The following is a 21,497-nucleotide window of genomic DNA, read 5'->3' as shown; positions in this document are numbered from 1 at the left end:
GGCTAGCCATAGTCCCAGATCTGTACTGAATAGAGTGGAAACAGGGATCTTGTGAAGGTAGCGTTGAATAGCACTGGTGATCCATAGATAGGCTGAGTTTAGCATGCAGGATATAAAGTTACAGGATTATTGAAGCAGGAGTCCAGGCAGAGTGCATATTCCTCAATACACACAACACCAAGAAAAGCAAACAGACAAACACAGGTTAGCACAGTCTGGATATACTGGGGCAGAATTGGTCAGTGACTGAAGCTGTCTCTTTGCATCATTGGCTCATAAGTCCAAGGCTGTCTGAGGCATGACTTTGCCCCTAAGAGTAGAACCTCAGGACTTAAAAGGAACCCTGAGCGGTTCGTGTAATTCCCTGATGTCTTAGAAGTGTGTCTGAAGGCAGGTTCACATATTTTATGCAGCTTTGAGGTTCACATGTTAGTCACTCTTCTCAGAAAACCTCACTGGGCCTGACCCCAGGGTAGCAGTGGGATGACAGGGGTTGGGGATTCGGGTTATAGGACTGTGACCTATTCATTCTCCATGAGCATGTTCTTCCCTAGGAGTAGAGACCTGCATCCTGACGTAAAGAGGAGACATGAAATGACTTGGCTCTCTTTTAGCAACTTACAGACCATACTCTGGCCTCTCCCAGGCCCTGAAGGTCATTTATTTTGCAAAATAAGCCACAGTAATAACACCACTAGCAAAATTTGGCAAACAAACCAGGAATGGAGAAAACATAATGCATATAATTAATAGGTAATTGATAACGTAATAAGTTTTATGAGCCAGATATGTTCTAAACTTCCTTAGTTTTTTAAAGAAACAGTTCATAGAATTTATATCTAGGAGGGACCCTCGATAGTTCAGTCACCTCATTTTGCAGATGTGGGAACTGAGGTCCTAAGAAGCTAGAAAATGGCAGAGGTGGCCAAGCCCAGATCTTTAAGACTCCAGGGTTTGTTTCCCCACGCCTCACAGTCTCTTCAAGTAAAAAGGATTTCTCCTCATTGCTAAGAAATAGTACACAAAAATGTCATCGTTTGAGCCACTGTTCATGGACTCAGCGATGTTAAAAGCAAAAAACAAAACAACAAAGCAAAACCAAAAAACACAGCAATAGTTTCCCAAAGGGGCTGCATTTAGGTCATAGAAATTTGAACCATAATATGTGTGCTTCAGATTTCCTGAGATTTCCTGATGCCAGCTGTGGGGCTCCTGTGGCTGTCTTTGAGGACTTTGGACAGTGAAGGGTTGCATAGCTAACACGTGCATTTCTAAGTCACCTGTCACCATAGAGCCCAAATTATATCACAAAAGCAGTTTCCAACCATAAAAGGACAGAGGACAGCTCTGGGTTTTTTTCCTTTACTCCTACATCACATGAGTCAGTGGTCACTATTCAAAGAGGCAATACATCAAGATATGGGTGGAAACTTCAATCATTGACCCTTCAAATCTCAGAATTGGAAGGTCATCTGTTCCACCAGTATCTGGTGCATGAGTTAATTGAAAGATTCTGCAGAACGTGTAGCAATTGTATCTCTTTTGTCTCCCCAGAATAGGACCATGCCAGCGGGAATCTATTACTGGTCTGAGCTATTGTCTAAGATTTAGTCTGGGAAAGAGGAATGTGGTTAGAGGACAGTGACTGTCACAGGGCTGTTTCATCTACATGTAGTGCTCTCCAATGAGAGCAGAGTAAGAAGCCAAAAGACATAAACTGTGTCAGTGCAACGGAGTAAGTCTAGGATCAAGGAAGAATAGCCAGACAGGACTGTCCCACCCAGTCTGGAATCCTGAGACAGACTATAGAATTTCATTAAAAATCTTTTAAAGCAGAGTTTTGTGGGTTTTTTTTTTTTTTTTCTGTTCTCAGGTGTCATATCAGTGTAGCACTATTCACAGATCAGCACAAAGGACAAGGCGACTTCTTTTTATTTTCCTCAACCATGTGAACACTAAGGTTTTCATTCTGCTACCTCTTGGGTTTGTACTTCATGGATCTCATCTATTCAATAAGCAATCAAGCACTTTGCAATGGGTCCAGGGAAGGTTAGTGTCACTTTGACCCTGGCCCACTTCCCACTGGCACCATCTAGAACCCCTGCTAAACTTGTCAAGAACTGATACTCACATAGTAGAACTAGTGACTTCTGCCCTACATCTCTAAGAGCTTTTACATACTCCAGCATGGTTTGAGAATTTGACTTTAAACTCACCTTTTATCCAGCAGGAACTATTACTGAACCTGCCCCTAGCTTTAAAAAAGAAAAGATCAGCTGGCCGCGGTGGCTCGCGCCTCTAATCCCAGCACTTTGGGAGGCTGAGGTGGGCGGATCATGAGGTCAGGATTTTGAGACCAGCCTGGCCAACATGGTGAAACCCCATCTCTACTAAAAATACAAAAAAAAAAAATAATAATAATAACTCGGAGTAGTGGCAGGCACCTATAGTCCCAGCTACTCGGGAGACTGAGGCAGGCAAATCACTTGAACCCAGGAGGCAGAAGTTGCAGTGAGCCAAGATTGTGCCACTGCACTCCAGCCTAAGTGACAGAGTGAGACTCCATCTCAAAAAAAAAAAAAAAAAAAAAAATACTAAAAATTGGCCAAAGAAATCATTTTGAAATCTATAACTAAACAGTTATTTAATTAACCTGTATTGAGTCTCTGTGTTATCAATAATTACTACAATTTTTCTCATGATTTCTAGCTGTCTAACTGATTAGCCCATTTGCAGTTAAACCAGTGGTAGCCACAAAAGTTAGTAAATGTCCTCTCCTCAACAATCCTCAATAAACACTCTTTTCTTCAGGGCTCATTTCTGGTTTATCAGCACCATTCTGCTCTCAATTTAATGAAGGCACTAATGTAAAGACACAGAAACCTTGAAATTTTTAACAGTTCATGGTTCAAAGAGTACCAAATGGAGACACTGACTCTTTAAAAAAAAAAATCAGTTAGCTTGTTTTTAAAAGAAATCAGTGACACTGCAATAACATCACAGAGGCCACAAACTTGCAAACATGATGCCTGGACCTGCTGAGAAGAAAGTAACAATTACATATTGGTAAGACCTGTACTGGCCAAAAGATGAGAAATAAATCCCACTAAATTTTACGGGCCATCCATGTCAGTGAAATTTCTAGGGGTCTAGGGCTGTGAGGCATGTTGAGATGTCCCTTCTAAGGTGAAAGATAAGTTGTTGCATCTGACCTCTCCTTTTAACCAGAAAAAAAGCATCATGTCTGGTGGCTTTTCTTTGGATTTTGGAGGCAACGTATTTCTCATTTGTGTGTGTTACTTTGGCCCATTTACCTTGTAACCAAAAAGCTGCTCATTTTGAATGGGGCCCAGGACAAGAGAATGTTCTGCAACAGGTCCAGACTGCTGTTCAAGTTGCTCTGCCATTTGGGCCATATGACCCAGCAAATCCAATGTTGCTTGAAGGGTCCTGGCTGATAGGGATGCTGTTTGGAGTACTTGGCTGGCCCCTATAGGTGATTCACAGCTCACACACTTAGAATTTTGGAGCAAAACTCTGCCATCCTCTGTAGAGAACTACTGATATGGTTTGGCTATGTCCCTACCCAAATCTCATCTTGAATTGTAGCACCATTAATTCCGACATGTTGTGGGAGGGACCCATTGGAAGATAATTGAATCACGGGGGCAGGTCTTTCCCGTGCTGTTCTTGTGATAGTAAATAAGTCTCAAGAGGTCAGATGGTTTTATAAAAGGGAGTTTCCCTGCACAAGCTCTCTTCTCTTGTCGGCCACCATGTGAGATCTGCCTTTCACCTTCTGCCATGATTGTGAGGCCTCCCCAGCCCCATGGAACTGTAGTCCATTAAACCTCTTTCTTTTGTAAATTGCCCAGTCTTGTGTATGTCTTTATCAGCAACATGAAAACGAACTAATACAACTACTCTCCTTTTAAGAAACAACTTTGGCCTAGTTATGAATATTAATAGAAACTGAATGCTTAACCATGGGCCACCAAGTTTCCATGAAGCCTGAGCTGCCTACTGTGAACTGGGCATTGTCTGAGCCACTACACCATGAAGTTAGGAATGTACAGCAGTACTCCATCATCAAATGGAAGTGGTGTATACATGAGATCTGGCTTGAGCAGGCCCTGAGGGCACATTTAAGCTGAATAGGAAGTGGCCCAAATGCCCATGGTCTTCATTCTTGCTACATTACCTTCTTTCTCTCAGCCCATATCTATGGAATGTAAACCAAAAATAAAATTCTAAGTCCCCCAACAGATTGAATGGACCGCTTCTTGGTCAAGGGCATTCCAAAGTAAACCTGAAAAACTAGTTCAGGCCATTATGGGAAGGCGGGGGGTCAGTCATACCTCATTATACCTTTCTCCCTTTGGAATTCAGGCACAACTGACCAGCGTTAACATTAAAACAGAGATCTTAAGACTGATGGAACAGACTCTTTGAGGCAATAAGATACATTACAAAATAACAGGTAGCAGGCTCTGAAAGAAATGGAAGTATTTTACCCTGCAGTATATTTTGATGTTCTTTTTTTTTTTTTTTTTGAGATGAAGTCTCACTATGTCACCCAGTCTGGAGTGCAGTGGTGCGATCTCGGCTCACTGCAACCTCCACCTCCTGGGTTCAAGCAATTCTCATGTTTCAGCCTCCCAAGTAGCTGGGATTACAGGTGCCCACCACCATGCCTGGCTAATTTTTAAATTTTTAGTAGAAATGAGGTTTTGCCATACTGGCCAGGCTGGTCTCAAATTCCTGACCTCAGGTGATCCACCTGCCTTGGCCTCCTAAAGTGCTGGGATTACAGGCGTGAGCCACCATGCCCGGCCTTGATGCATTTTTTAATGGCCCTGCGGGCTGGGTGCAGTGGCTAACACCTGTAGTCAGTACTTTGTGAGGCTGAGGCAGGAGGATTGCTTGCACCCAAGAGTTTGAGACCAGCCTGGGCAGCATAATGAGACCTTGTCTCTACAGAAAAAAAAAAAAAAAAAAAAATTAGCTGGGCTTGGTGGCACACACCTCTAGTCCCAGCTACTCCAGAGGCTGAGGTGAGAGAATTGCTTGAGCTCAGGAGGTCAAGGCTGCAGTAAGCTGTGATTGTGCTGCCACATTCATAAAGTGTAAAGGCCTGCAAAACTGTCTCTTGTGGGGGAAACATAGTAGATCTTCCAGGTCTTTTTCTGATTCAGGAGAGATTAACTAAGAGTCTGGTACCTTTTTAAGTCTGATAAGAAACATTGGCCGGCCATGGTGGCTCACGCCTGTAATCCCACCACTTTGGAAGGCCAAGGCAGGCAGATCACAAGGTCAAGAGATTGAGACCATCCTGGCCAACATGGTGAAACCCTGTCTCTACTTAAAATACAAAAATTAGCCAGGCATGGTGGCGCACACCTGTAGTCCCAGCTACTTGGGAGGCTGAAGCATGAGAATCGCTTGAACCCGGGAGGCAGAGGTGGCAGTGAGCCTAGATCGCACCACTGCACTCCAGCCTGGCGACAGAGTGAGACTCCATCTCAGAAAAAAAAACAAAAAAAAAAAAAGAAAAAAGAAAAGAAACATTTACCATCTAGTCTATGAGGAGGTTTCATCTGCATAAGAAGAAACTTGGCCTCTACAACTCCTTATCTTAACTCAGACATTCCTTTCTATTGATTCCAAGACTTTAGATAATAACTTAACTCTTTCAACTAATTGCCAGTCAGAAAATCTTTAAATCCACCTATGACCTGAAGGCACCTCCCCACTTTGAGTTGTCTGCCTTTCCAGACCAAACCAATGTGCACTTTTAATGTATTGATTGATGTCTGCTTGTAACTTCTAAAATGTATAAAATCAAACTGTAACCCAACCAGCTTGGCCACATGTTCTCAGCACCTCCTGAGGCTTTGTCATGAGCATGTTCTTAACCTTGGCAAAATAAACTTCTAAATTGATTGAGACTTGTCTCAGATACTTTTTGGTTTGCAGGCCTTGTGGGGAGTTCCCTATGTCTAGTTGACTGAGGGAGAGAAAACTCAGGCCTGTTTAAAGTTGGTTCTGCACAATAATGCAGGCACCACCCAAAAGCAATAATGCTGTAGCCCCATTCTGAGACAGCCCTGAAGGACAGTGGTGAAGGGAAATCCCCCCAGTGGGTAGAGCTTTGAGCAGTGCATCTGATTGTTCATTTTGCTTGGAAGGAAAAATGACCAGAGGTCAAGTCTATACCAATTCATAGACTGGGTAGTCAGAGATTTGGAAGGAATACAATTGGAAAATTGTGACAGAAAGGTCTTTGGGAAGAGGTATGTGGATAGATCTCTCTGAATGGGCAAAGAATTTTAAGATATTTGTGTCCCATATAATGTTCACCAAAATATTACCCAACCATATATGCTCTAAAGTCTGAATCCAGTATATGGCACTCTTTCTCTCATAGTCAGGATTCATGGGTCTGCAATTAAAATGCAGATTCAGTCGCTCACACTCTTGTTCAATTAACAAGAGTGAGTCTGGTATAAAGAAAGTGACTTTATTCCAAAGCTTAGCTTAGGGGAAGAGACACAAGCTCCTGCCTTTAAGGGTACTGCTTCACTTTTGGGGCAAAAAGCAGGGGCTTTTAAAGCGGGACTTGGCATGAATGGCATGCAGGGGAGGGAGCAAGCAGATGTGAGGTCTGCATGACTCACTTCATCTACCGGATGGTCAAGCTGGCACCATTGTGGGCAGAGCTAGGTTGTAAGGGGGCTGTTGCCTTGAGATCCTCTCTAGGTGGGAGAGAATTCTGTTGAGGGCACACTTCAGGTTGTAAATTGACTGTTGTCTCTTGAGGCCGTCTCCTGGTGGGAGAGTTCCAATTCTGGAGTTTCTAAGTAAGCGCATAGATAAGCTTGCCCTGTAGGGAGTGCCTGGTGAGGGGAAGGTAAAGGTTATAACTCATTTCTAAAGCACTAAGTAGGAGGTGGGGAACAGGGGGAAAGGAGGAAAAAGAAAAGAAGTTATTTAAAAACATAACTCATTCTCTTTCTCTTAGAAAAATGGAGTACTTGGTTACAGGTCCAGGAATCAAGGGGTAGAAATAAGAGTGGCTCCCTTTACTATCACTCCAGTGATCCACTACGAAAATTGTTGTTTTCCATCCTTAGAGACTTAGTTCCAAAGGGAGGGACAGTGATTCCATTGAACTGGAAGCTGAGACAGTCATCCGACCCCTGTGGCTCCTGCCTCTCAGTCAACAGGCAAAGCAGGGGGTTGCTGGACTGGCTGGGGTGATTGGTCCTGATTACTAAGGGTAAGCTGCTGCTGTACAATGGAAGTGAGGTAGAGCATGTCTAGAATACAGGAGATCCCTTAGGGCCTTTTAGCACTCCCAAGTCCTGTGATAAAATGCAATGGAAAACCATAACAATCAGAACCCAATTGAGGATGACTAATGGCCCAGATTCCTCAGAGATGCAGGTTTCAGTCTTCCCACCAAGCAAAGAATCACAAGCAACTGAGGTTTTTGTGGAAGGATAGGGAATATAGAATGGTTAGCAGAGGAAGATAGCTATAAGGATCTGCCATGACCACATGACTGGTTGCAGAAGCAAGGACTCTGATAGTTATGAGTATTTCTTCCTTATTTTGTTATGAATGTGTTTGCATATATATTAACCCAACATTTTTGTTTTCTTCCCTCTGTTATCCACTTATCATCTAACATAAGATACGATAATGATAGTTAACTTTCTCTCTCCGTATTTAAGTTGCAGAATATCAGAGGAGAAGTGTGAACGCCACCCAGGGACTTTGCATCCTCTTCTGGGGGAACGGGTTAGTGTGATTTCAGATGTAGGTGGGATACTTGTATCTTGTTAGTGAAAGGATGACTCTCTTATTGACTTTATTAAAAACTTGGAGATTAAGTATCGTTTAAGGACATGTGTATAGATGCCAAGTTGACAAAGGGTGGAGTGTGATGATCTTTTCGATGTGTCAACTTGGCTAGGATATAGTCCCCAGTTATTTAATGAAACTGTAATGTTGTTTAATTGAGCTCTTGTGAATGTATTTTATAGGTGTAATGAAAGTCCACAGTCAGTTGACTTTAAGTAAGGGAGATTACTTGAGATAATCTGGGTGGGCCTGGTTCAATACATTGAAAGATTTTAAAAGCAGAGCAGAGGCTTTCCTGAGAGAATACATTCCGCCTTTGGACAGCAGCTTCAGTCCATGGCTGTGAATCCAGCCTATTCTTCCTGATAATTTTGCCCTATGGATGTCAGACTTGCCTAGCCTGGCCTTGGTATGAGCCAACTCCTTGCAATATATCATCTGTCTGTCTGTCTTTCTGTCTATCTGTCTGTCTGTGTATCCATCCATCCATCCATCCATCCGTCCATCCATCCCTCTCTCCCTCTCTACCTCCTGCTGGTTCTGTTTCTCTGAAACCCCTCAGATGTCCTTGAAAGTTTTGTCCATCAGTGTAGCCAGCAGGGTCCAGCACTGATCCTACAAGTGTTGGGTGTTCAATACTATGTGTAGAACTGACATGATTTTAATGTGTTCAGCCTTTGTGTAGGGGTATCCTTTGCTGAAGTAGTTAGGTACCACACTAATGCTGCAAGGCAAAGTAGCAGGCAGCTCCCCTGCCAGTATTTTCCACCCAAAGTCAGTCATTGATTCACGGCACCCTCTGAAACTCAAGCGGTGGCGGAAACCGGCAGTGGAAGGAAACACAACCCACACATCTTCTAGCATGTGGGAGAAATGTGGCCAAACACTGAGGCTTCACATTAAAAATATCTCCGCCTCTGTTACTGATTCTTCTTCTTTTTTTTTTTTTTTTGAGACGGAGTCACTCTCTGTCACCCAGGCTGGAGTGCAATGGTGCAATCTCAGCAACCTCTGCCTCCTGGGTTCAAGTGACTCTCCTGCCTCAGCCTCCCCAGTAGCTTGGATTACAGGTGCCCACCACCACGCCCAGCTAATTTTTGTGTTTTTATAGAAATGGGGTTTTACTATGTTGGCCAGGCTGGTCTTGAACTCCTCACCTCAAGTGATCTGCCTACCTCAGCCTCCCAAAGTGCTAGAATTACAGGCGTGAGCCACCACACCTGGCCCTCTGTTACTGTTTCTCAATATTATTTTATTTCTCCTGTGAACTGTGAAACATATATAAAAGGAGGTTGTAACAGACCAGTGGAAAAAAACTAGAAAAACTAAAAATTGATATGGTTTTGAGAGATGGGGGAGGAGAGGATAAGAAACAGCCAAAGAGTTGTGATTTTTATTGATAAGTCCTTGCCTAGACCTAGGTTAAGTAGAAACCTATTTCAGGAGATTCTATTTAGGTGCATATAGTCAGCTCTGCTATAAAGCCATATATGCATTGCTAAAAATCCACATACTTTGCAAAATCATGAAATGAAAACCACAGGGATTATGGGGAAATGGGGAATATAGCATTATACCCAAAAGAGTCACCGTACTAAAAAGAGTCACATACTAAAAAAGATAGAAACCTAATGAAAAATGTAGCTCAGTTTTGTACACGTCAGATGGTTAAGAAATACATCAATACAATAAATATGACACTTTGCCTTGAAAAAGTCCTGAAAAAATTTGCCTGTGGACTTGGATGTCGGAGGGGTTGCAGCTTGTGCAATATTGTGAGGTGATGGAAGGAGAGTCATCTGAAATTGGACGGAAACCTGTAACACTGCGTGTTGATGGGCATAGGCATATTTCATAATCACTGGATACCTCAGCGATCTGAAGTATCCAGAAGGTCTTTGGGGTTATGTATGTATGTGTTTTGTCTTATTTCTACACACTTCGGTTCAGCTGGGTGCGGTGTTCTACATTCTCCTAGTGTAAGCTTGTTCAACCTGTGGCCTAGAGGCCACATGCAGCCCAGAATGGCTCTGAGTGCAGCCAGCCCCACACAAATTCATAAACTTTCTTAAAACATTATGAGATTTTTTTGTGATTTTTTTTATAGCTTATCAGCTATCATTAGTGTTAGTGTATTTTATGTGTGGCCCAAGGCAGTTCTTCTTCCAGTGTGGCCTAGGGAAACCAAAAGATTAGACACTCCTGACCTACTGTTTCTCACAGGGTGAGATAACATATACCAATCACGTTGAAACAAATTTGCACTTTCAGAACAAGGGTGATTGCAGGACTGACTGTAGAGCATTAAGAGATCACTGTCCTTTATCTGTACTTTCAAAATCCCAAAAGTTCTTTGTAAGTTTAGCACAAATTCATTTGTTAGCAAAGCTTAATGTGAATACTGATGTTTTCCTAAAATATTGCACTTCGATTATTAAAGTGCTGTCACAGACCCCATGAGGGTCTGAATATACCTGTATAGAGTTGTAAAAATTCTGATTTCCAAAACACATCTGGCCCTAAGGGAAGAGGGAATGGTAGGTCTATGTTGTTGAGCGTCTGGTTTGTGTCAGGCATCACGATGGGTGTTGCAGATGCAGAGACACACAAGGCACAGTCCCTGGGAGACCCAGGGAACTTGAAGTCTAGAAGGGGCTACCACACTCTTTGTGCTGTTGTAGTAGATGTCTGTACTATGCACAAGCAGAGAACAGAAGAAGGAGTCATTCTTTCTAGCCAAAGTGTTCAAGGCAGGCTTTCTAGAGAATGTGACACCTGGATTGTGTTTGCGGGGAGTGGTTAGGAGTTCTCTAGGCAAAGGAGAAAGTCATTCCAGGTAGAAGAAAATGTGTAAAGGTGTGAAGGCACAGTTACAAAACAGCAGGTCCAAGGTGATCTCTTAAATGTCACACAACTATAACATGGTGTATTAGTTTGTGAGGGCTGCCATAACAAAGTACCACAGACTAGGCGGCTTAAACAATACAAATTTATATATTTGTAGTTCTGGAGGCAAAAGTTCAAGATCAAGGTGTTGGCAGCAATGATTCCTTCTGAGGCCACTTTCCTTGGTTTGTAGATGGCCATCTTATCCTATGTCTTCATATTGCCTTCCCTCAGTGTATGTCTGTGTCCTAATCTCCTCCTCTTATGAGAGAACCTGTCGTATTGGATTGTGGCCCACCCTACCTAGCTTATTTAACCTAATTACCTTTTAAAGACTCTATCTCCAAATATTCGCATTCGGAGGTGCTGGGAGTTAGGACCTTAAAATATGAAATTTGGAGGGAATATTTAAAAAATATTTTTTAAAGATCAATTCACACATGGGCTGGCACAAGAGAAACATGAGCAAAGCACACAGAAGCTGGAGGAAGGTGTGATGAATTATCACTGGAGTTGGGGGCTTGGGAAAATTTTAAGGACATAGGTCTTGAAGAATGAGTAGAATTTCATCACGTTGAGTTGTGCCCGATCTCTCTCTCTGTATTAGTCTGTTCTCACACTGCTATAAAGACATACCTGAGACTGGGTAATTTATGAAGAAAAGAGGTTTAATTGACTCACAGTTTTGCAGGATGTACAGAAGGCATGGCTGGGGAGGCCTCATGAAACTTACAATCATGGTGGAAGGCAAAGGGGAAGCAGGCACATCTTCACATGGCGGCAGGAGAGAGAGAGCGAAGGGGAAAATGCTACACACTTTTAAACAACCAGATCTTATGAGAACTCACTCACTATCATGAGAACAGCAAGGGAGAAATCTGCCCTCATGATTCAGTCATCTCCCACCAGGCCCCGCCTCCAACACTCGGGATCAGAATTCAACATGAGATTTGAATGGGGACAGAGCTAAATCATATCACTCCCCTACTACAAAACCCCATTATAGTAGTCCCCCTGAATAAAGTCTACCTTATAATCCTTAAAAAAAAGAGAGAGAGAATTTCATCACATTGAGAAGGAAGCAAATCCAAGTTTTAGGCCTGCATTAGAAGCCTAACCACATATACCACATATACCACATATGCCACATATGCCATAGCCTATGTACCTAAATGTCCAGGACCTGGTATTCCCTGAAAGGGGCTGGTCCCCATGTTCTCTGCCTCTGACCCCTGGGCCTCTCACCATCTGTTCAGGGACCTGAACAAACACACATGCTTTACAAACAATTTGTGCAGTTAACACAATCATCACAGGGTCCTGAGGCAACATACATCCTGAGCTTACAAAGATGACAGGATTAAGAGATTAAAGTAAAGACAAGCATAGGAAATTATAAGAGTATTGATTGGGGAAGTGATAAATGTCCATGAAATCTTCACAATTTATGTTCAGAGACTGCAGTAAAGACAGGCATAAGAAATTATAAAAGTATTAATTTGGAGAACTAACAAATGTCCGTGAAATCTTCACAATTTATGTTCTTCTACATGGCTTCAGCAGGTCCCTCTGTTCGGGGTCCCTGACTTCCCGCAACAAATATCTTCTTTCCTCCACGCTTCCCCCAGAAAAAGAGAAAACCGTTTCTTCTTTCCTCTTGTCACTGGACAAGCTGCCATGCTCACCTTACCTCATGCCTCCTGGAAGTAAAGTCTCAGTCCTCAGCCTTGTCATAGCATGGCCCTGGGGAGCACAGCCTATCTGACATGTGGCCAGCTCCTCCGTCATAATGGAAATGTGCTGGGATTATGGGTCCCAGCAAAACTCTGACAGCCACAGAGGACTTGTGCATGCCAGTGTATGTCTAGTCATTTTTCTTAGCAGTTTCTTCTCAGAAATATTCAGATATTCCAGAGCTAAGAAAAGGATCACAAAATTCTCCTTAACTTAGTAAAATTATGGGATTCAGGCCATTGTTGTATACATGTTTGAAATCAGAAGTTGAAATAAACATTATTTAACCAAAGTAGCCCAAAATGCTTGTCAACTCATTCATCTTTACTGAGCAGTGTGCTCAGGGGTATAGAGGAGAGGTGTGTGTGTGTGTGTGTGTGTGTGTGTGTGTATGAAATATATGGTACCAAAGAAAAGAAAACATGTTTTAAAGAAATAATGAAGGCTGTTTCCCAAAGTGTGTTCACAGGAACCCTAGTCTCACTGGTTGTTGAGAAAGTCAAGTTTCCAAGGCCAAACAAGGCATCTGAGGCTGAAATTCCAAACAAGTTTAGGAAGCCCTGCATATCCTCTGCTCTTTTGGAGAGCAAATGCGATAACAGCATATTAAAGACTCTGAAAGGTCCCATAGTAAACAAACAGATTTAACTTTATTTTGCCTGGATTCTCAAAAATGTACTGGTACCAACCCATAGGGCACATTCTGATAAATCCTGGAGTAAGACATTTATGATGCTTAAAAGGGACTATCGTAGCACATTTCTGTTCCTCACTCGGAAGCATATCCTAGAAATCCAATGCAGAGGAATTGGATGCTTTTATTATTGTAGGTGTAGAAACGAAAATGTAGGAATTGCATCCTTATGACAAATGGAAAATGAATCAGATTTGCTTGACTTCCCTAGTGATTTTTAATTTTTAGAATCTTCTATATAAACTAGTAATTATGATGATGCAGCCATCAAATGGTATGTAATCATACCCTTGAAATAATGGATAATGAGCACTTTTTTAAATGAAAAAAAAAAACCTGAAGTAATTATTGGATGATGAAAATAAATTAATTCAATTCAGTACTTAAAAAATGAAAATTACTATGATCCCTGAAGCAGTATAGATGCATATGTAAGTTCTTTCATAAGGAAAATTACAACAGAAAAATGCTGAAATATTAAGAAAATGTGGCAAACACTGCCTTTTTTCCTATAAATTCAATCTTACAGCTTAAGATGGCAAATTTCTAGAGAGGCTGGTAAGCAGATGTTTCATAGCTAGTAAAAGATGGGATCAGGATTTGAGGCAAGTCCTCTTGTCTCTGGGGCCCACATATTTAACCCTTAACTAGAGCTGCAGTGAGGAAAAATAAATTGATAGTAACATTTCTTCCCTCCTGTCCCCTTCTTCCCACTGCCCAACCACCCGACAAAAGTAAATTTTGTGTTGTAAAAGTCTAAAATGCCATCTTAAATACTACAGTGTTGGAGAACACTTTGCTAAATTATACTTCTATATGGCAGTTGTTCTGGAATATTTCCCATTAGCATTGCAGACGTGCTCTGTTTCACTACATTGTTAAAATTGCTTCTATCTTTTAGGCCCCATCTGTGTACCACAAAAACATTCACATCAGCAGTTGTTATTTATCAAGAAAATAGCTGCTACTGATGACCATGTACTTAATCCAGTTGATTCTGTGGAGACAAACTGCTAATACTGCCCCAGCATCATAAACTGATCATAAAATAGTTTATCTAGTGGTTGCTAATAGACATATGCTCAGGTTTTCATAATGGTCATGCAACATAGGATTGTAAAGCTTTGAGAACTTGCTTTTTTGACATGAGAGATCTTATATTTGAGATTATCAATTGGGGAATCAAATAAGAGTATAACTCCTTACCTAGTTTATAAAATTTTATTTCCTACTAATGTCACTTAAGTTTTGCTTCCTGAATGTAGGATGGGCTAAAATGTAATTTCTGAGTCTTTTCAGGAAGTCAATGCTAGAAAATTGATCAAGTACCACAGTCAATAATAAAATAACCATTAAATACACTTTTAAAGTTATTTAAGTTTTTTTTTTTTTTTTGAGACGGAGTCTCGCACTGTCGCTCGGGCTGGATTGCAGTGGTGCGATCTCGGCTCACTACAACCTCTGCCTCCCGGGTTCAAGCAATTCTCCTGCCTCAGCCTCCCAAGTAGCTGGAATTATAGGCACCAGCCACCACGCCCAGCTAATTTTTTTTGTATTTTTAGTAGAGACGGTGTTTCACGATGTTGGCAAGGCTGGTCTCAAACTCCTGACCTCGTGATCCGCCTGCCTCAGCCCCCCAAAGTGCCGGGATTACAGGCATGAGCCACCGCGCCTGGCCAATTTATTTAACATTTAAAGATATTTCTGGTGGAAAGTGTATTACTGATTTTGGAAATGAGGAAGGGGAAATTAGTTTTCATAAATGAGATGTCACCATACACTAATAAGACTTTGGAGCAGACTTTTAATGATAGCATCTATGTTCTGAGTCCTCCTTTGAAGGGAAATTGGTGTTTGTAGGACTTAGGACCTCTTTTTTTCTTACGGTAAGAAGAATTGGTTGTTGGGTGGAGAATCCAGTTAGGTTTTACTGTTCTTTCACCGTCCTGATAATAACTAAGGCATTGCTGAAACAGCGTTCCCATGTGATTATAAGTGCACTGTCTGACACTTGGACTTTGTTCCATTTTCCAGGGTGATGCGTGTGTACTTGTGTTAAGTGATTGCCCATATTAAGTGTGGCACAGAATGATAGGGTACCTTTTTGATAAACAGTCCTCAAGTAGGCTAGCTCTATAAATGGGCCACCTGAAGGAGGCCATTCTCTGCTGCCAAAACCCTCCCAGTTCTCAGAACTAAGGCTTCCAAATGATGGCACCCTCTCCCAGCCTTTTTCTCATCCTTGTGTGTATTCAGCTCCTTCCAGAGCCTGTTCACTTTCTGTTTCCCCCAACAATGTGACCAGTGCAGCAAACAATTTACATAGTAGATTCCACCATTCACAACAGTGAGGTGACACAGAGGACCTCATCAACCCTCTTAGCTGACGTGCAGAGATTACCTGTTGGTTAAATAGATGAGTAACCTGTTTAGAAAACTATAATTTAATATCTTTATTTAGAGTTAACTCAAAGTAAACCTCAACTGAACATTATCAAATTCCCCTGACTTCATGGCAATGATGAACTTTTTTTCTAATCAATAAATTATAACATAATCTACAATTCTCTGCTTATCTCAAAAGCTAAATCTGTGGACCCAGGCTGGGATAATGATGTCATAATTGATATTCTTATAATGTTGCTATTGTATTTTGGAATGTTTCTGATTAGAAATTTTGGGGTTATAGTCAAGGAGCAGTGTTGGGTAAAAAAAGCAGCTGTAAAAAAAATTATTTTTAAAAAGATAGAAATTTGGGGGTTTGATATTTAGTGGGGAAAAGGCAACTGATATAAAAGGAAAAAATAATTTTACTTTGGAAATAAGTGGAATATAATATAAATAGCCATTTGACCACTTACTGTGATGCTGCCAAACTAGAAATCAGGCATTGTTTACATATTTTCAGCCTTGGACAGTCGTAGAGAAAGTTTTCAATTAATACAGCAGTCATTGCCAAAGATCAGTTATAGAATAGTGCAATAATGATACCTGTGGTGCTTTACAGAATGTTTTTACATTTAAATTTTTAAAAATCAACCTTTGTAAGGACATTATTTTAACACACGCCTAATGCTCTTGGATGATCTTCAGAAACTACTGATTATAGTTCTTAAATATTATTCATTGGAGATTTTATTGATAAGAACCTAAAGTAGGTGTCATGAAAATCACTGGCCTATATTCGCTTCTGAATAAATAACCAATGAAAAGATACAAACATTCTGAAATCAAACCCTCCATTTTTTGTAAACCATTTTTAAATGATATCTCAATTGTATTACATGATGTGTTAGGCCATTCTTGCATTGTTATAAAGAAATTCCTGAAACTGGGTAATTTATGAAGAAAAGAGGTGGCCGGGCATGGTGGCTCATGCCTGTAATCCCAGCACTTTGGGAGGCTGAAGTGGGCAGATTAATTGAGGTCAGGAGTTGGAGATCAGCCTGGCCAACACAGTGATACCCCGTCTCTACTAAAAATATAAAAATTAGCCAGGGGTGGTGGCACACGCCTGTAATCCCAGCTACTCAGGAGGCTGAGGCACGAGAATTGCTTGAACCCAGGAGGTGGAGGTTACAGTGAGCCAAGATCGTGCCACTGCACCCAACCTGGGCGACAGAGTGAGACCCTGTCGCAAAGTAAAAAAAAAAAAAATTTAATTGGTCCACAGTTCTACAGACTGTACAGGAAGCATGGTGCCAGCATCTGTTTGCCTTCTGGGGAGGCTTCAGGGAGCTCTACAGGGCGAAAGGCAAAGTAGGAGCAGGCATGACACATGGCAAAAGCAGGAGCAAGGTTAGTGGGAGGTGCCACACTTTTTTTTTTTTTTTTTTTTTGAGACAGAGTCTCGCTCTGTCACCCAGGCTGGAGTACAGTGGCATGATCTCTGCTCACTACAGCCTTCGCCTCCCAGGTGTGAGTGATTCTCCTGCCTCAGCCTCCTGAGTAGCTGGGACTACAGGCACACGCCACCACACCTGGCTAATTTTGTAAGTTCCACACTTTTAAGCAACCAGATCACACAATAACTCATTCAATATCACGAGGACAGCACCAGGCCATGAGGGATCCACCCCCATGATCCAGTCACCTCCCACCAAGCCCCACTTCCAACATTGGGGATTACAATTCAACATGAGATGTAGAGGGAACAACATCCAAACTATATCACACACTTTCCTGTCTTTCAAATAATACACAGTAAAAATAATTTAACTCTTTTTTGTACCTAGCACAATGCATATGTATAGCAGGCATCTGATATGTTTTAAATATCCTTTCCTTTAAATGTGATCTGACACAACGTTGTTTCAGGGGACCACTGATGTTGGAGGCTCTGTTTGCACCTGTACTAATGCTCCCAGATGATTGTCTTTTTGTAATTGGTTATTATTCTGTCTGCATCCTCAGCACCTTATGCCGCTGCTTAGGATGAAATAGTTTGAACCACTTCTTCTCTTCAAATTTTCTTTTTCTTTTTTCTTTTTTTTTTTTTTTAAGAGATGGGGTCTCATATTGCCCACGGTGGTCTTGAACTCCTGGGCTCAAATGATCCTCCCACCTCAGCCTCCCGAGTAACTGAGATTACAGGTGTGAGCCACCACATCTGGCAGCACTTCAAATTTTCTGTGACATCTCAGTAAGGCCAAAATCGAAGATCACAGAGGAAATGAGATGTCTGGCTTGTTTCCTCACTGACCTCATTTGTGTGCCTGGATTCCTCTATGGATCTGGCCAGCAGAGCTCTGGGGCCTCTGATAGTCAGCTGGGTGGAAGGTGGGGGAGTTGTATCTGTGCGTTTTGTGCAGGTGTTTTTCAGTTCTCGTTGCGAGCCTCTATCTTTACTTCTCTCTCAAAACTTCTTACTCCCTGTTCAAAGATATGTTTCCTGTGATGTAGGCATGCTATTTTATCTCTTCGTGTCTCAGGTTCCTCATCTGTAAAATGGGCATGTTAATAGTGTCAATGTAATAGGATTGTTGTGAGGATTGACTGAGTTAATATTTATAAAGTTCTTAGAGCCGTGGTACATAGTAAGGGTTAAGACATGTTTTTAGGCCAGGCCCAGTGGTTCACGCCTGTAATCCCAGCACTTTGGGAGGCCAAGGCGGACGGATCATTTGAGGTCAGGAGTTCAAAACCAGCCTGGCCAACATGGTGAAACACCGTCTCTACTAAACACACACACACACACACACACACACACACACACACACACACAGTTAGCCAGGCGTGGTGGCAGGCGCCTGTGATCCCAGCTACTCGGGAGGCTGAGACAGGAGAATCACTTGAACCCGGGCGGCAGAGGTTGCAGGGAGCCAAGATCGTGCCATTGCACTCCAGCTTGGGCGATAAGAGTGAAACTCCATCTCAAAAAAAAAAAAAAAAAAAAGTTTTAAAAAATAGTTGTCAGACCACTAGAAAGGTGGCTCTTTAAGCTTCTTAAAGAAAAACGAAACATCCAGGAAGATGCTGCTTCTGGTAGAGGGTGACTTACACTTTCTTTTCCAAGGAAAGAGTGGAATAACATGAAGGAATTTGTATCCAAAGGCGGAGGACTGAAAGGTATTACCTAAAATACCTCTAACAAATGTTGGCAGCAAGCCTAGTTCCTGACTAATGAAGTAATATATGGGAAGATGTTCATAGCAACTCCTTTGGGGCTCTTCATAGTAGATTTTAAAAAGAGACAAGGGAAATAAACTGGAAATATATGGGGATAGAGGGAATTAGGGGGCAAAGCTTATGCCAGGAGTTGGCAGTTATCTTCTGTATCTAATAAAGGCCAAAACAGAATGACCCTCAAACTGGAGATATGTGTAGATAGAGATAAAAATATTAAAAAAAAAAAAAAAAACTATCTGACTTAAGTGTTTTTCTCAGCCTCTTCAGTGGAGAAGGGCATTTGGCTATCTGCTTTGTTAAAGAAAGCAGGCACTGCCTTATTGCATGTGCAAAGAGGTGCTGTGCTGGCCACCATGAAGCTTGAAATCTTTTCTTTTTCTTTTTTATTTTATTTATTTATTTATTTTTTGAGACAGGGTCTCACTCTGTTGCTCAGACTGGAGTGCGGTGGTGTGATCACAGCTCACTCAGCCTCAACTTCCCAGGCTCAATCAATCCTCCAGCCTCAGCTTCCTAAGTAGCCAAGACTAAAGGCGTGCACCACCAACCCGACTAATTTTCTTATATTTTATAGAGATGGGATCTCACTGTGTTGCCCAGGCTGGTCTCAAACTCCTAGGCTCAAATGCTCCTCCCACCTCAGCCTCCCAAAGTGTTGAGATTACAGGCATGAGCCACCATTCCCTGGCCACTTGGAACCTCTTCTTGTTCTCCCCAGATGTTTCTTGGGAGCCTGGGGGACAGAAGATTCACCATGCCTTTGGCTCGTGCTCTGTCTCCCTGTGCATGGATCGCGCTGGGGCTGGCTCCGACATTCCTGGCACAGGGCTTGGTCGCTCATTCAGGCTGATGGCCGCCCTTTGCCCTGTCTCCTTTGGCCGGAGGCAGCTGGGTTATAATTTGCTCCTTAGGCTTGGAAGTGCAGCCCTGCCACACTGCAGCATGTGTTTATTTTACAATCCACAGACAAGAAGAAGGGAGGCAAATTCCAGCCTTTTAAAAAGTTGTTTGGCAAAAGGAAAAAGAAAGACCCTTCGCTGTTCCGGGCGCTGTCGTTGGGGAAGAAGAGTTACTCTCACCAGAGTGTCAGCAATGGGACCTTCTCTTCGGATGAGGAGACCCTGGAAGACAATCTAAGGTAATAACTTGCACTTTCCTTTCAGATCTTTGGTGGAGTCCCAGGGTGGGGAATGGGATCCCAAAGGAAGTAGGTGCTGTTTTTGGTTCCAGGAGACAAGAACAGAATCCCAAACGGGGCAGGGCATTGGGATCACTCCTGTAATCCCAACACTTTGGGAGGCCGAGGCGGGCAGATGACTTGAGGTCAGGAGTTCAAGGCCAGCCTAGGCAACATGGGGAAACCCCGTTTCTACTAAAAAAGTACAAAAAAATTAGCCAGGTATGGTGGTGTACACCTGTAATCCCAGGTACTGAGGAGGATGAGGCACAAGAATCACTTGCTTGAACCCAGGAGGTGGAGGTTGCAGTGAGCTGAGATCATGCCACTGCACTCCAGCCTGGGTGACAGAGTGAGACTCTGCCTCAAAAAAAAAAAAAAAGGATCACAAATGGGTTCCATCTCTGGGAACGTGTAAGACTTGGTGTATTCTGCATGGAGAAGTCACCTTGGGGAGTTATCAAATGAGTCTGACCTCATTTTCTGGGAGTGCACAGGAATTGGACATTCATTTCGCTGCTCTTGTTTGTGGAAGGAGGCAACATTTCACTGGCTTGGCTCACCAGGGTTCCTCAGATTGAAGAAGACTGTGTTTCCTTATGCCATTGCTTTACAAATAGAAAGGTTGTCATAGGCTAGACTTTACACCCTTGTTGAGGATGCAGGTTGCTCAGGCACAGGTGGTCACCCTTCATACCCCTGGCCATCTCTAGCAACTTCTGGAGCCTGTTTATGATGCAGCTTTTGCCTGCCTGCCTGCCTTCCTTCCCTTCTTCCTTCCTTCCTTCCTTCCTCCCTCCCTACGTCCCTCCCTCCCTCCCTCGTTTCCTCCTTCCCTCCCTCCTTTCTTCCCTCTCTCTCCCCCACTTCTCCCTTTCTTCCCTTCCTTCCTTCCTTCTTTCTTTCCCCGCCTCTTAGAACACAGGCACTAAATCTGGGTGTGACAGTGTCAGGAACTCAGAAAAGTAGGGTCAGGAAGTACTTTCTTACCTGAGTGCTTGGAATTGAAGTCAGTATCAGAGCTGGTTAAACTCTGATACTGACAGCTTAGAAACCAGCTCCTCTGAGAAACCTTTTCCGACAACCCCATCTGATTTATTTGCCCTTGCCTGTGTTCTTGTAGCATCGTGTGTCTGGTTTCAGCAGAAAACTTGTCACTTTCTGTGGAAATTATTGATTTGCTTCTGTCTTCTTCACTTGACTGTCAGTTTCATGAAGTCAGGGACTAGGTTTCATTCAGCCTTGTATTACGTGCTCAAAAAAATGTTTTCCATGAATGCCTGACACTGCATAAGCTAAGTGGAAGGAATAGATGGTATCATCTGTGATATTCTCACCGTGCTTCAAGGACAGAGACAAAAATATCCTCTGTGGTGTGTGTCAGTAAGTAAATTCTAATGAACACTGCTGTTGTCTAAATTACAAAACCCTCAGACCAGTGGTACACATTAACTTTTACAGCAAATATTCAGCAACAGCATTTGTTAGTCCTGATACTGACTCTTTTCCTTG

At 42.4% G+C, this 21,497-nt stretch overlaps 1 protein-coding gene across 5 annotated transcripts in view; it reads left to right on the top strand.

Moving 5' to 3' along the window:
* Window positions 1-21,497, top strand: part of CRACD (capping protein inhibiting regulator of actin dynamics) — a 280,351-nt gene that overhangs the window by 203,528 nt on the left and 55,326 nt on the right. For all 5 annotated transcript variants that reach the window (XM_054683105.2, XM_016951699.4, XM_016951698.4 and 2 more), the window contains one exon: window positions 19,775-19,946. Coding sequence is in view for 2 of the 5 variants with exons in the window: in XM_016951698.4 (XP_016807187.4) it covers window positions 19,775-19,946 (172 nt within the window). In the remaining 3 variants the exon portion in view is untranslated. The remainder of the gene's footprint in view (window positions 1-19,774; window positions 19,947-21,497) is intronic.

Source organism: Pan troglodytes, chromosome 3 (assembly GCF_028858775.2).
Source record: "Pan troglodytes isolate AG18354 chromosome 3, NHGRI_mPanTro3-v2.0_pri, whole genome shotgun sequence".
In the NCBI taxonomy this organism is placed as follows: Eukaryota; Metazoa; Chordata; class Mammalia; order Primates; family Hominidae; genus Pan; species Pan troglodytes.
The sequence above is the reverse complement of the archived record's forward strand: the minus strand, read 5'-3'. Positions and strand labels throughout refer to the sequence as shown.